Below are 13,814 nucleotides of genomic sequence, written 5' to 3'. Positions count from 1 at the left end.
ACTAAGTCTAAGAAAGTGGCATAACGTAAAGTAAAGTATGAGAGTATTTAAAACATCGGAAAAAAATCAAGAATATTCTGCGCCATTTTCCAAAACCAACGCTTAGATATACTTAAAATATGAGTTATTATTTTGCAGTTGGTGTTTTGGGATTTTTTGAATAATTTAATCAATTTTGAAAAGAAAGATATTCAAAGGGTCTGTCAAATGAGTAACGGATTAACTGTTAATTTTCTCCGGTTGAGGAGCTCGTGGCTTAGTTAACGATAGCCGCGCCGATCGATCTCTGAGGTTAAGCTACGCTTGCCGAGATTGATCTGTGGATGGGTGACCATCTTATACATATCGAGTTCCTCCGTGTTTCGGAAGGCACGTTAAATTGTGGGTCCCGGTTGTCATTTTCGAAGATCTTTGACAGTCGTAAACAGTAGTCAGCAGCTTGAAAGTCTGACAACCAGTCTTACCGAAGGGTATCGTGTTATATCCCAGGTGACTGGGTTGTGGAGGTCAGATAGGCAGTCGCTCCGGTCAGTCCAGTGAGACTGGAAGCCGACTCCAACATAGTTTGGAAGAAAGGCTAAGCTGATATATTTCTCCGGTTTCGACCGCTTATGACTTAAGAAATATTTATCTATTAAAGGCGGTAAGCATATTTAATCATATAAAATATAAACCTTTTCTGTCGACTCTACATACACAGATCAGTAATAATATAACTTTAACTGTGACCTTTCAATACCTAGACATATGACGTTAGTTCGTTACCTAAAAATGTTAGTTAAGTTTTTATTAATCTGTCTGACTTTAACTAGTTGGTCCAGTAATAAACTTCCTTAATAAAAAACATTACGTTCAGTTTATTTCGTATAAGTTACTTGCATATTGATGACATGTAAATGATATCTTATTAATTGAATATTAAAGTATCGTTTGCCAGATATTCAATATTTGAACACTAGTACCTAGATTATTTTCAGTTACTTAAAACTTTAAAGAATGTATAGGTACAAACTACAGTATAATGTTCTAACTTAGTAGAGAACCTTGGCATGCTAAATTTATCGAGATGGTAATTAATACTTTTGTATGTTTCCAAAATAAAGTAGATGTTTCAAACAGGCCTCCATCAGCTGCATCAGCCTGCGGGTCAATAATGTTCTGAATTTAGTATACCTCCGTAAGCCGTAAATATATCTGTTAGCCTTGCATACAAGACTCTCTTCAAAGTTGTTGGACTATATCACTGTTGTTGTTTATCGTATGGTTAGTGGTCAACCTAGTGTCAAAGTTGTTCAAGCCGCCCGAGAGGCCTTTGACATAGCTTAACGACTGTTATCTTAGTAGTCAACAGCCGGAACAGACTTTTTACGTGCCCTCCGAAGCACGGCCTTCTCCGGAAGCATACCACTATGTCACCCATCTATGGAACGACCGCGCCAAGTGTTGCTTAACCCACAGATCGTTAACCGACCCGAGAGCGCAACTGGCTATGGGCGCCTCAGACTAGGTATATCACTCATATTTTTCTTTTGTTTGCCTAGACCTCTTTACTAACTCCAAAGCACGAAGACGCTTAACTAATCGAATTAAATAATGCTAGCAATTAGTTACCCATCTATGGTCCATCAGCACCAAAGATTGCTTAACTCCTATACCGACTACGGTCTTTACCGACTATTAAAAGTGACTAGGTATGATTATTTTATATTTTTCAGCAATAATGGAACCGTAGTTCAAAGTTATCTATACCCACTATGAATGTGAAAGTGTCCGTCTGTTTTTTAAGCCTAAACATTTTGATGTAGGTATATAGATAGACGTAGATACCTAGTTGAAAACCCAGGTCCATACATACATTTTAATTAATCAACCTTTGAGCCTCTGAAAAATAAATTGATAATTTTGTACGCAAGCAGAATCATGCGGCTCAACTAGTCGATTATAATGTAATACGCAATTTTCCTTTCATTTGACATCGGGTCAGAAACAAAGTTGCACAATTAAAAGGCTTATCCAGTATTAATTGTCATTGACCATCTATTGATTTGCGACCGATATTTGACACCAATTGTTCGCGAGGCCACGGATCAAGAACCAATTGGTCTGGAAGTGACCGCCAGTGGGATAGAATTGCATCCTTCTTACGTCTACGTTTTTTATGACTAAATAACCTTTGATTAGTCGTTTATTATGTAAAGTTTTATGTTTGACGCGCTCATAGCCAAATGCGCTCATCGGTCAGTACAATCAGTGGTAAAGCAACCCTAGGGGTGGTCATTTTACAGTTGGGTGACCGCATAGTGATATTGAACTGAGCGTCTCTGTGTAGACTTCGGACAGGCGGCCGGTTTTAAAATCATCTTTCAAATCCCCTTAACAGCATGTTTTCGAGACAAATCATAATATTGTAGTAAAGTAAATTAGGTGCTACATACATGCATACACTAACATGGTGTAAGAAATGTATCATATATACCCACAGTTCACCATTAGGTACTTATCTAACGATCAAAAAATCCAGACAGACCTATAATAAAAACAACCTTCCGATATTTACCAACACATGTTTACAAACAAACAAACACGCTGTCCATCAAATAAATAACAACAATGAACTACACTAATAACTATTTTATATTGGACAATACATGCACGTAACAGTGCGTTACGCAAGTCTAACAAAACCAATTAAAATTATCGATAGCAAAATGGAAAAATTGTGGTTGAAAAACTACGAAATAATTTTCATTTCTCAATCAGTATTGTAATGTTAAGAATCGAAGTTTTTTTCTCTCGAAGATGTCTGAATTCCAGAATGTTTCCAAGGAAACTGTCTATATATTTGTTGATATTCACTCCTTTGGTGCTAGTGATTTACTTGGCTGTCTTCAAGACGGGTGTGTTAAATAAATTCCAAGTACGCGTAAGTTTACTAATACGAAACAAATATATTTTAGAATGTTGCAAGAGTGTAACTTTATAAAGTATAGTTTGTCACAAATATTAAATACTAGCTGACCCGCGCAACTTCGCTTGCGTCACTTAAGATAATCATAATTTTCCCCGTTTTTGTAACATTTTTCACTGTTACTCTGCTCCTATTGGTCGTAGCGTGATGTTATATAGCCTATAGCCTTCCTCGATAAATGGGCTATCTAACACTGAAATAATTTTTCAAATCGGACCAGTAGTTCCCGAGATTAGCGCGTTCAAACAAACAAACTCTTCAGCTTTATAATATTAGTATAGATTTGAATGCAGTGCAGTGATAGCCAAGTGATCTTAGCGTTTGCTTTCCACACAAATCACAACAACACCTATGACTTTTCAAGAGTGTATTCGAAACTCACTTGTTCTAAAGGTGAACAAAAATATTGTGTTGAAACCATTATTGCGTGTGAGTGTTAAAATAGTTTTACAAGAGATGCTAGGTCCCCAACCGAGACTTGGCGTAGTCTTGAAATAGCGTAGTCGAATTACTATCCCCTCCCTCAGTACGGGAGGAGACCTTTGCAGTGAAACATTAAATGGTGTATTCGAATAAAGATTTGGTTCTGACGTGAAGTTTTTAATTCTTTCAGATTTAATTCGTTGTCGACTAATTCGAATTAGTAAACTTACGAAAACATGGTACTTAACCTTACACTTTACTAAGTCAATTTTTCTTTCAAGACAGGTTTAAAACCAGAGCAACCAAAGGCACACTACTGGAGCTGTCACTTCAAAGAGTACAACAATGCTCTCCCTAAGCTCGGCAACCAGAGGTTTCTTAAGAACTCCATATTCTTCGTGGAGTCTTCTTGTACGGGAGGACTGAGCTCCCGCCAGGCCTGTGCCGTGGAAGCTGCTGCGACAACCAATCGTGACAGTCTGGTCGTGGTGTTCTTCACTTCTACGGTAACCTTGGACAGGATTAACAACAGTGGCCTCTCAGTTTTACAGAAGATCGGCAATGTGATGCTGTTTAAGTAAGTAAAAATTAAACTTAAGAATTAATAAAAACGAAACTTATTTTGAATATTTAAGTTATTTAATTATCAGGATAGGACTTGCATTTTTAACTGTCCCTCTGCTGGGTAAAGGTTATCTCCAGATTTTAGGTAAAAGTTAGGCCTTTACTCCACCACGCAAGCCAAGTGCGGGTTGCGGATTCTGCATGCCTTCCAGAAAAGCGTAAAACAACTTTTAGACATGTAACGTTTCAAAATCTAAAATCAAATCATTTCTTCATTTAGGTCAAATATTGACACTTATGACAATCGTAAAATTAACATGTTTCACTTTTCATGGACTTTTTAAAAATACGAACTAAATTCTATTCTCTTACATTACAGGATAAATCTAGAACACTTCGCTGCGAGCTCACCAGTGTTCTCCAGACTAAAGACTGGATTCTTCTACAGAGACGACATAAACATGAACATAGGTACTATCCTCAAGTTCCTCACTATTTACAAGTACCCTGGCATCTATTTAGACCTGGATGTGATAGTAGCCAGGTCTTTTAAGGAACTGCGAGGTAACTGGATAGTGAAGGAAAACCCTGAGCTCATGTCTTCGAGCGTGTTTTCGTTCATTGATGATGAAGATGGGAGATTATTGGCTAGTTTGGTTTTGCAGTAAGTATTGATATATAATGATACTTTAGAGTTTAGAGTTAGATAGTTAACTGGACTTTAAGATAGAAGGTGGGCCAAAGCAGCAAGCGAATGATGACCATGAAAGTCAAATAACTAGACATCTTGTAGTGCTACCTAGATAATTATGGCACAGGACTGGCTAATTAAGGGGTAGCCTTATACGTCCTAAACTCGACAATAGGTGAAAATGAACAAAATCATATCTTAGATTAGTAAATATAGTGGATAATAAGAAAAATATTACCTTAGAAAGTACAGTGGAAAAAATAAAATCCGGCCCAGTAACATGACTTCGACTTTGACGAATTAACCTATTCGATAGATATAATGACGGCGAATGCTTAACAAGATCTCTGCGAATATTCTAGTTGTTAAACTAACCAATACTTATCCAGAAGTGGTGCAATGATATGGTTAATATATTTACAGCATATTAAAAGACTATTTAATCTTCCCGGAGAAGCAATACTCATTTGTTATCAACGGTTCTGACATTTTTGACCAACTTATGAATATCAAGACCCAAATGACAGGTATTAATAAATTTTGTTCAAAAATCTTTTATTTCTTTCCGATAATGGTAAATTAGGTATTAAACTGCCTTCGTGAAGCAGGAGTGAAGATGTCTGAAGAATTTATAGAGAACGGGCAAAAAAAGTGCAAGTGCAACAATTCCAACTGGTTATAAAACTGCAGTGGAAATATTACTACTATCGACTATCAATGATTGACAAATATATGAAAAACTGATCAGCATTTCTAACGCACTTCAAAAGAACTATTTTGTTCATGTCGTTGTAAATGTTAAGCCATCCATAGCCAGTCGGTCACCAGTCGGTAAACGATCTGTGGATTAAGCAAACGATCTGTGCGCTTACTGGCGCGGGCATTCCATCGATGGGTGACCGCATAAGGGTATCTGAATTGGACGTCTCCGTGCTTCGGAGGACACGTAAAAGTTGGTCCTGGTTGCTATCAATTTTATTAAGATAATAGTCGTTATGCCACGTCAAAAGCCTTCGGGCGGCTTGAACAACTTTGACATGACCACTAACCATACGATGCGAAGAAGAATATACTAAATAGTCTTGTTTATATAACGATATGTGTTTTTTGTGATTGCCAAGTAGAGAGGACTTTTCTCGGTGTGATAAAATAATTATAACGATGAATTTTATGTTACAGATTTAACAGTACACGAACCAGAACAATTCTATCCACTGTCATTCGAAGAGAAACATAAATACTTCAAGCGGGGCAATCTGGACGCGTGGAAAAAAGAGGAAATATACACATTTCATACATGGGACAGATACACTAAATATACGAGGATGAAGAACGACTCTTTGTATGCCAAAATAGGTCAAAAGTACTGCCCAAAGATTTATAAGTATTATGGAGATAAATTTGGTAAATGGTGAATATCATTTACCCCCGGTTACTGAGTACATTTAGCGGTTGTTTATCTATTCAATAGCGCTTCTTTTATGTGAGTTATAAACCGGCCATTAATCGCAATGAAATATTTTTGGGTTCCTTTGGAAAAAGGGCAAGAGTAATAGCGTTTAGAGTGTCCCCTATACTGCGTCTGCGTTTGCTTCCTTGTACGGCAACTTGTACTCAAACTGCTTATTGGCACCTACTCAAACAATTTCAAAATCATAGCAATATTTATAGTTATATCTTGTAAACCTTACATTTTTTCTGAAAACTGCGGCTATTAAACCTACAGTCAAGACATACAAAGTATTGTCCAAGAACTAGTTTTTCTGTTAATGACCCGTTAATGACTTTAGCATTACTTGTAGCATTGAGACGGTAGAATTATATCACTTGTGAGGGCTCGCCACACGTGCGTCTAAGCCGATTAGACGCTTTGATTAGCGATTGTCACGTGATAACGTATGTAATATAATTATCTTTAATTTGGCGAAGTTACCCGGTTAGTAAATGTTTATAAAATATTATATTCATCGATTGGCCTCAGAGAACCGACGGCTTTACGTGCACTGCTGCTTTCTGCGCCTGGTCCTGTCAGTTATCCGTCCCACTGGGTTACGAGAGTAAGGGAATAGGGAATGTATCTGTGTGTTTTACACACACTTAGAAACTATAATCAGAGTCCTGTTCCACAGTCGGCTGGTTTCAATGAAACTGGCCGTAGCCGAAATTCGGTCAGGAGGACATTATTCTACTACTATTCTTGTAGCTAACCAAATATTTTTGTTATTTATCTATTAATCATTAGCTATTTTAAAAAAAATGCGGTTTTCAAAGCTTTGACGCCTACACAGAAAGGTTAAAACAATAGTTACTTTTTCCTATATTCTATTAACCAGCAAATTTCATGTCTTGGTTCACAAGTTCAGTTGATAAAAGCGTTGGAGACAGATATTTATAATAATAGTATTACCTTTCCATCCTACACTCTCTTACGCATAAACTCTTACAAGTGCACGTCTGATGCAATGGGCAATGAAAGATCTGTCCTACTTGCGTCAGTCATGCAGGATTAGCAACTAACTTGAACTACTGAACTGATTAGAGTAAGATTATTTTGTTTGATAATTATAGTCAAATATATTTTATTATTCTTAGATATACCGGCAGTCATCTTGCCAATCTGAAACATTCATTCAATTTGAACTCTGAAGAGGGAAATAAAAATATAAATTTGAAATGACAGTTTTGCTACTCTATAAACTTTATTTATCTACGTTTTATAACTATTGAAGGATCACTAAAAGGATTTATAGACTCATGCAGCACTACGAGCCTAGACAAAATTGCTCTTTTGTGAGCGCTTGCGGAATGTTCAAAATGTATGAAAATCATACTGCCGCATGCCGAGCCGCCGCAAGATGCCGTGTCGAACTAAAGCGCCCTGTCTTCCAAAAATGGAAATGCTAACGCGAAATTATTTTCGACACTTAAAAAGCCTTCGTGTCATACTTCATTTAAATACAGAGGTCCCTTTTATATCACCCTAATATCATGGATAAGTTACGCTAGGCAACCGCTGCTATAGTGACGTAGACAAGCAGCTTGAAAAATGATGCTCCTTGTGAAGGATATTTAGGTCCGCTTGGAAAGAAGTACGGCGCGAAGTTGCGAGGGCTATTGAAAATAGCGTTTCTATCACCTGTCTCTCCATTCTTTATGCTACCTACTACCTGCACTCAAGTTTCAATTTGTGTTCAAGTTGTTTGGCTGTATATGTACCTAATTATGTGGCTATTTCGAGGAAGCTACTTAATGGAAATGGAAGCAAATGGACATCAACCAATCAATGCTTAACTTACGTCTTATAATTTAAAGTAGGCACCTTTTTAACAGTTGTTAGTGTAAATGTTTCATTAATAGTTTGAATACTCACCGAAGCCAAAGCAGAGTCAAATATATTGGTCCAGGCGAGGGCAGCACTGAGCGCGGTCAGGGCAAGTAGCGCTCCGCACCCGGCACCCACCCACAGCCAGCGCGGAGTACGCCCACGCATCTTGGGCGCTACGGGAGACACTCTGTAATTAAAAAAACTGTATAAATACATAGAAAATATCAAACGCTTGAAAACAATGGTAAATTTTCGCTTAGTAAGCGTAGGTAACCATTTATTTTACCTGTTTTAGAACTACATACGGTGCCTACAATCTTCGCTATGTGTGGTGTGGGTAGTTTGAGAAAATTACGGGAGTGATATGACATGATGTGTCAAATTGTTATACTTTTTGACACAACCGACACAACTTACTTTTAAAAATGCAACTTGTTAATGGAATGACCAAGTTCCAAGCTAACAGTGGCCTGTTTGATACAGCTACTTCATTGCATTAAGTAGAATTATTTATTATAATCTTGATCAATTGTGCGTGCCAATGCTCTTGACTAAGTTGCCAAACTATAAAACTAATTCAGTATTTTTTATCTTCCGTCTTTTTTACTTCGCCTTTAGCAAAGAATAGGTTTAAATTCTAAATTATAGACGAATCTAGATACAGTATACTACTTATAGACAACTAACTACAAAATATTTTGAAACCTACACTACAATCATAAACATAAACGATAAAAAAGAAATTCGATAAATAACTTCAGGTGTTTGTTTATCAAACATTTCTCGGAAACAGCTCGACAGATTAAGATAAAATTGTAATAAATAATAATCATGCTATTTACGGATGTCCTAGTATGAATGAAGCAGATAATGTAAGTGTTAAAGATCAATATTGAAATTAAATAATATTTTCTAGTACGTATGCAGTTATTTTATAGGTATTCTGATAAATATGTTATTGTTATGGCTATCTTAATAAAAATATGTTTTATAAATAAAAATGCATAATAATAGTGACCTTCTTAGCCGATATCCGGCTACGGCGGTCAGCTTCATTGAAACTAGCCAACAATGCAGGAATTTGTTTGTAGTGTCCAAGTGTGTGCACAATACACAGGTACACTCTCTATTCCTTTACTCTCATAGCTCAGTAGAAAGGATTGACAAATCTCTGGCCTATATCGTTTTTTATATGATTTTATAGCCTATTGAATAGATAAACTACCGCTAAAAATGCCTCAGAAACCGGTTATAAAAGTTCTAAGAACAGTTCTCGAAGGTGAGTAAAGTCCCCAACTCGCACTTGATCAGCGTGGTGGACTCAAGGCTTGAACCCTCCCTCATTACGAGAGGGAACCATTACCCAGCAGTGGGACATCAATGGATTAAATTTATGTCTATTTATCCAGGATTCGTGTACATAGTTGTAGTAACCATGACCCAGTAAATAATCCGCGTTACATAAGAGCGGGTGACCGCAACGATCGATACATGTATCACGTAACAAACAGACAATCCATATACTTAATATATATATACGATTCTGTGTCTGACCATACCATTTTATTTATTTATTTAATAAAATTGTATCGTATAGTTAGTGGTCAACCAAGTGTCAAAGTTGTTCAAACTGAAAGACTTTTGACATGGCTTTAACAACTGTTATCTTAATATACATACTAAAGCACGGAGATGCCCAGTTCAAATACCACTATGCAGTCACCCATCTATGGAATGACCGCGCCAAGGGTTGCTTTATCCACAGATCGATTACTGACCGGTGAGCGCAACTGGCTATGGGTGCCAGTAAACCAAACAGTAATAAAGAAGCTAAGATTAACTCATTAAATAGTTATATACAAAATCAAAAACTTCAGTAACTCGAAAGAAGAGTGAAGAAAAAAACCTTCTAATTTTTCAGTGATTTTCATAAAAAAACCAACAACAGTCTTCAACTTCGTTTATTTCGCCCCATAACTTTAATCAGAAACATAAATAAGGTCTCCAATAGCCTTTGTATCACATAAATAACTATCAGCCTTTATCCCGGACAGGCGAGGTCACAGGACCCCACTAGTTCAACGTAGAAGGTCGAGCCAGTAAGATTAAGTATGTTAATACACTTACTATTCCCTAAGGAACATGATTTTATTTGTCGTATTTTAGTAGTAAAATAAATATGGAGCTCGTGCCTAAGTATCAATGCTGCACGAATTGATATTTGAGGTTAAGCTACGTTTGCCGAGGTTGTTCTGTGGATGGGTGACCATCCTATACATTTAAAATTCCTCCGTGTTTTCGGCACGATAAATTTCGGGCATCACGGCTGTCATTTTATAAGATCTTTGACTGTCGTTATAGTCCATTGAAATGTTACAATTTGAGGGCCGAATATTGCATTTCTTAGAGGACGCAATTTTATTTTTGGAACATGTAGGGGGGGTCAATAGAAGCTTAACTTGAAGTTTGTGGGGTCGCCACTCTTGTCCCCCGGCCGCCATCTTGGAAAAGGGGGTGGAAACCATTTTTTCACTATATCTCAAAAACTATGCGTCTTACAATGAAACTGTAAAAGCATAATTTGTAGCAAATTATTTTGCCTACAAATATGTTCAAGAACTTTTTGCCCTAAATTAATAATTAAAGAAGTTATAAGCAAAAAAGTGTTTTTTTTTACAAAAATTTTCTTTCCGAATCTGGTCTAATTCGGAGCGCTGTTACTTAGTTTCTATTTATTGAAATTGAAAAAAATATTTGGAAAATTTTTCCTCGAAAAATACTCTCCAAGATTGGTCTGAGGTATTTTTTTTTGTATATATTCATATCAGCTTAGCCTTTTTTCCAAACTATGTTGGTTCGGCTTCCAGTCTCACCAGGTGCTGCTGAATACCAGTGTTTTACATGGAGGGACTGCCTATCTGACCTCCACAACCCAGTTACCTGGGATTTAAAACGATACCCTTCGTTAAGACTAGTTGTTAGACTTCCAAGCTTCTGACTACTGTTAACGACTGTCAAAAATCTTCGAAAATGACAGCCGGGACCCACAATTTAACGTGCCTTCCGAAACGAGGCGGAACTCGATATGTGTAAGATGGTCACCCATCCACAGAACAACCTCGGCAAGCGTGGCTTAACCTCAGAGATCGATCCGCGTGGCTGTTGTTAAAAAAAGTTATATAGAAACAAAGAAAAATTTTATAAAAAAAATTGCATGTTTTTGCTTATAACTTTTTAATTGTTGATTTAAGGCTAAAAGTTATTAAGCATATTTGTAGGCAAAATAATTTGCTACAAATTATGCTTTTACAGTTTCATTGTAAGACGCATAGTTTCCGAGATATAGCGAAAAAAGTGTTTCCACCCCCTTTTCCAAGATGGCGGCCGGGGGACAAGAGTGGCGACCCCACAAACTTCAAGTTAAGCTTCTATTGACCCCCCCTACATGTTCCAAAAATAAAATTGCGTCCTCTAAGAAATGTAAAATTCATGTAACATTTCAATGGACTATTAACAATTAAGTCAGAAGCTTGTCGTAACCTAGGTAACTGGGTTATGGAGGTCCGGAAGACGGTCGCTTCATATAAAATACTGGTTTAGCTACACCCGATGTGACTGGAAGCCGACTCCAAAATAGTTAGAAGAAAGGCAAGGTTGATGAAGAAATATGGAGTATACACAGACTTATAAAGACTATAAAATCATACCTACATTCATACACCATACTGATAGTTCAGGTTTGAGACTGACGGCTTTAGGTGTTCTGCTATGCAAAATTTATCAACTGTCTGTAACTTTTGGACACATTGGAATCTGAACCCAAGAATTCTGCACGACGGACATAAACAATATCGATGCAAAGGATAAGTACTCATATATGTATTTCAGGTTTGTGGTCATTCTAGCGGCAAAATTGTTCAAGACGCATGTCTTAAAAAGCCACGAAAAATCAGTTTATAAATTTTAATATAAAAAAGTGTATTTTATAAGTAAATGAGTAGTCTTTGACATTATAAGTCGTAATAATAAATTATATCAATACTACACTGTTGTCAGATTATTAAGTTTTTTTCAAACCATAAATATTCAAATACTTTTTTTTTCCAGCGCGTGTTTTATGTGACGCAATTAACATTTTTTTTGTCTTTTCTTATAATTACGCAAAAAATATGCAATCAATGATCTAGCTTCAAGAATTTATGATAGATTATTTGAATAATATGAATATAATGCATATTGAATAGTTATAATTAATATTATATAACTGTGGACTAACAACTTTTATAATTAAAAAATAACTGATGAACATAATTCTCACTGTCATGTCAGGGGCAATAAAATGTCTCGTAGGTACTCAAAATTATTTTTTGCATATTTTGTATAAATTACTATTATGATATATGTCACATATTCTTGGCTTTCTAACCCTAGCAGCAATTATACCACTAAAAATGTAACAGTAGTTTTCACTCATTCATTTCTCATTATGGGCACTTAATTTTTGTAACGAATAGTCAAGTATCCAACACAGGGTTGTGAATTCCAAAATAAAAAATACTAACAATAAACTAATCACACCTTCGACTAATCAAATATTATTGATACTAATAATATTAATTCCAAATTCTGTCTGGAGAATATATAATGTAGTTGAAACAAGCTCATTTATGCTGCGTCAACTTCTTTACCTTACTCACAGTCAAAACAAATGTGTAGACCAATATAAGCTGACAGACTTAACCTTGATGTCTTAAACCTGACTTCGAAAAAAATATTTTTTGAAGGTTTTACAATGCCTAGTCTTATTAGTGCGTTGGCATAGCAGAAGATTTTGAGATTTTTGACGAGAGAACCCTTTTTATCCGGCGGGCATCGTCTGATCTCTCTTAAGAATAGGAAATTGATCACGCTCCTAAATTACTGCTTAGATTCGTAGTATATTATGAACTCTCGAACACTTGCATCAGAGACGAATTCACTTGGAATCGCTCATTTAGAGCAACAGTAACATATTTTTTTTCCAAATGCATCGTAATGCATCAAATGTGAAATACCTATCACTGCGTACAAAAATATCAAAAATCATTCCTTTAATAAAGTTTCTTAACGATGGAAATAACTTTGAGCTATAAAGAAAAAATGTCGCAACGTGGTAACATTTTAAGAGCAATGTTGATAGAAACTATACTGCTAAGGTTTCTCTTCAAATAACTTCTGTTGCAAAACGACTTTATTAATTTACCTTTAACCTCAATCAAGAAACTTTTAAAAAGGGTTATTTTTTATGAACTTGTAAGATTTCTTGCGAAATTCACTCCATTGTTCAATGGGGAGTTGTGAAACATTGAACCTATTTAACCTTCAGTTAAATAACGATTCGGGGTCACTAGATGCTTTTCATTGCTTATTTTTTAGATTTGGTTAGGTAAGAACGAGTATGTACCCTTGTATGAGAGTAAGATACGCAACTAATCTCGATAAACTAAAAGATGACTTAAAGGCAAACATACATACATGACACATTATCACGCCTGTTATACCCTAAGGTGTAGGCAGAGGTGTAGAATTACTCGCACGTTTCGCCATTGTAATACGGGACCAGGGTATTGCCAGTGAAATAATGACATTCTATCTGAACCTTATACGTAGTTTTGGAAATACATAAAAAGTACATAGAGTCAAGGCTTTACGTTTTAAGAAAACTTTTTGATAGGTCCTGTAACCTAAACAAGAGCATTTTGAAAGCTTGAAAAATTTCGCCACTACAAAAAATATTAAGATCTCTTTTCTATACAAATAATATAGATACAAATATATTTAAATTCTAGATAATCCCAGCATTA

At 36.1% G+C, this 13,814-nt stretch overlaps 2 protein-coding genes across 4 annotated transcripts in view; one reads left to right on the top strand and one right to left on the bottom strand.

The window, feature by feature from the left end:
* The window catches only part of LOC142975465 (protein peste-like), an 81,742-nt gene that overhangs the window by 18,490 nt on the left and 49,438 nt on the right, over positions 1-13,814 (bottom strand). For both annotated transcript variants that reach the window (XM_076118314.1, XM_076118316.1), the window contains exon 3: positions 8,017-8,158. In XM_076118314.1, the coding sequence (XP_075974429.1) occupies positions 8,017-8,158 (142 nt within the window). The remainder of the gene's footprint in view (positions 1-8,016; positions 8,159-13,814) is intronic.
* Positions 2,679-7,161, top strand: LOC142975467 (alpha-1,4-N-acetylglucosaminyltransferase-like). Of its 2 annotated transcripts, none has more exons than XM_076118318.1 (5): positions 2,679-2,917; positions 3,673-3,968; positions 4,335-4,619; positions 5,070-5,173; positions 5,826-7,161. In XM_076118318.1, the coding sequence occupies exons 1-5, from the start codon at positions 2,768-2,770 to the stop codon at positions 6,059-6,061; spliced, it is 1,071 nt and encodes a 356-aa protein (XP_075974433.1). In that variant the 5' UTR covers positions 2,679-2,767; the 3' UTR covers positions 6,062-7,161. The 2 variants fall into 2 exon arrangements, with proteins under 2 accessions (XP_075974433.1, XP_075974434.1); XM_076118319.1 differs by having other exon boundaries at positions 2,681-2,897; positions 3,677-3,968; positions 5,826-7,157.

This window comes from Anticarsia gemmatalis, chromosome 9 (genome assembly GCF_050436995.1).
Source record: "Anticarsia gemmatalis isolate Benzon Research Colony breed Stoneville strain chromosome 9, ilAntGemm2 primary, whole genome shotgun sequence".
NCBI classification, from domain to species: domain Eukaryota; kingdom Metazoa; phylum Arthropoda; class Insecta; order Lepidoptera; family Erebidae; genus Anticarsia; species Anticarsia gemmatalis.
The sequence above is the reverse complement of the archived record's forward strand: the minus strand, read 5'-3'. Positions and strand labels throughout refer to the sequence as shown.

What these genes read in the sequence shown, in the direction of transcription:
- LOC142975467 (XM_076118318.1), top strand. Translation starts at nt 2,768, where the DNA reads ATGTTAAGAATCGAAGTTTTTTTCTCTCGAAGATGTCTGAATTCCAGA. An exon ending in GTGTGTTAAATAAATTCCAA is followed by an intron (nt 2,918 to 3,672) that starts GTACGCGTAAGT and finishes TTTTCTTTCAAG; the next exon opens with ACAGGTTTAAAACCAGAGCA. An exon ending in TTGGCTAGTTTGGTTTTGCA is followed by an intron (nt 4,620 to 5,069) that starts GTAAGTATTGAT and finishes ATATATTTACAG; the next exon opens with CATATTAAAAGACTATTTAA.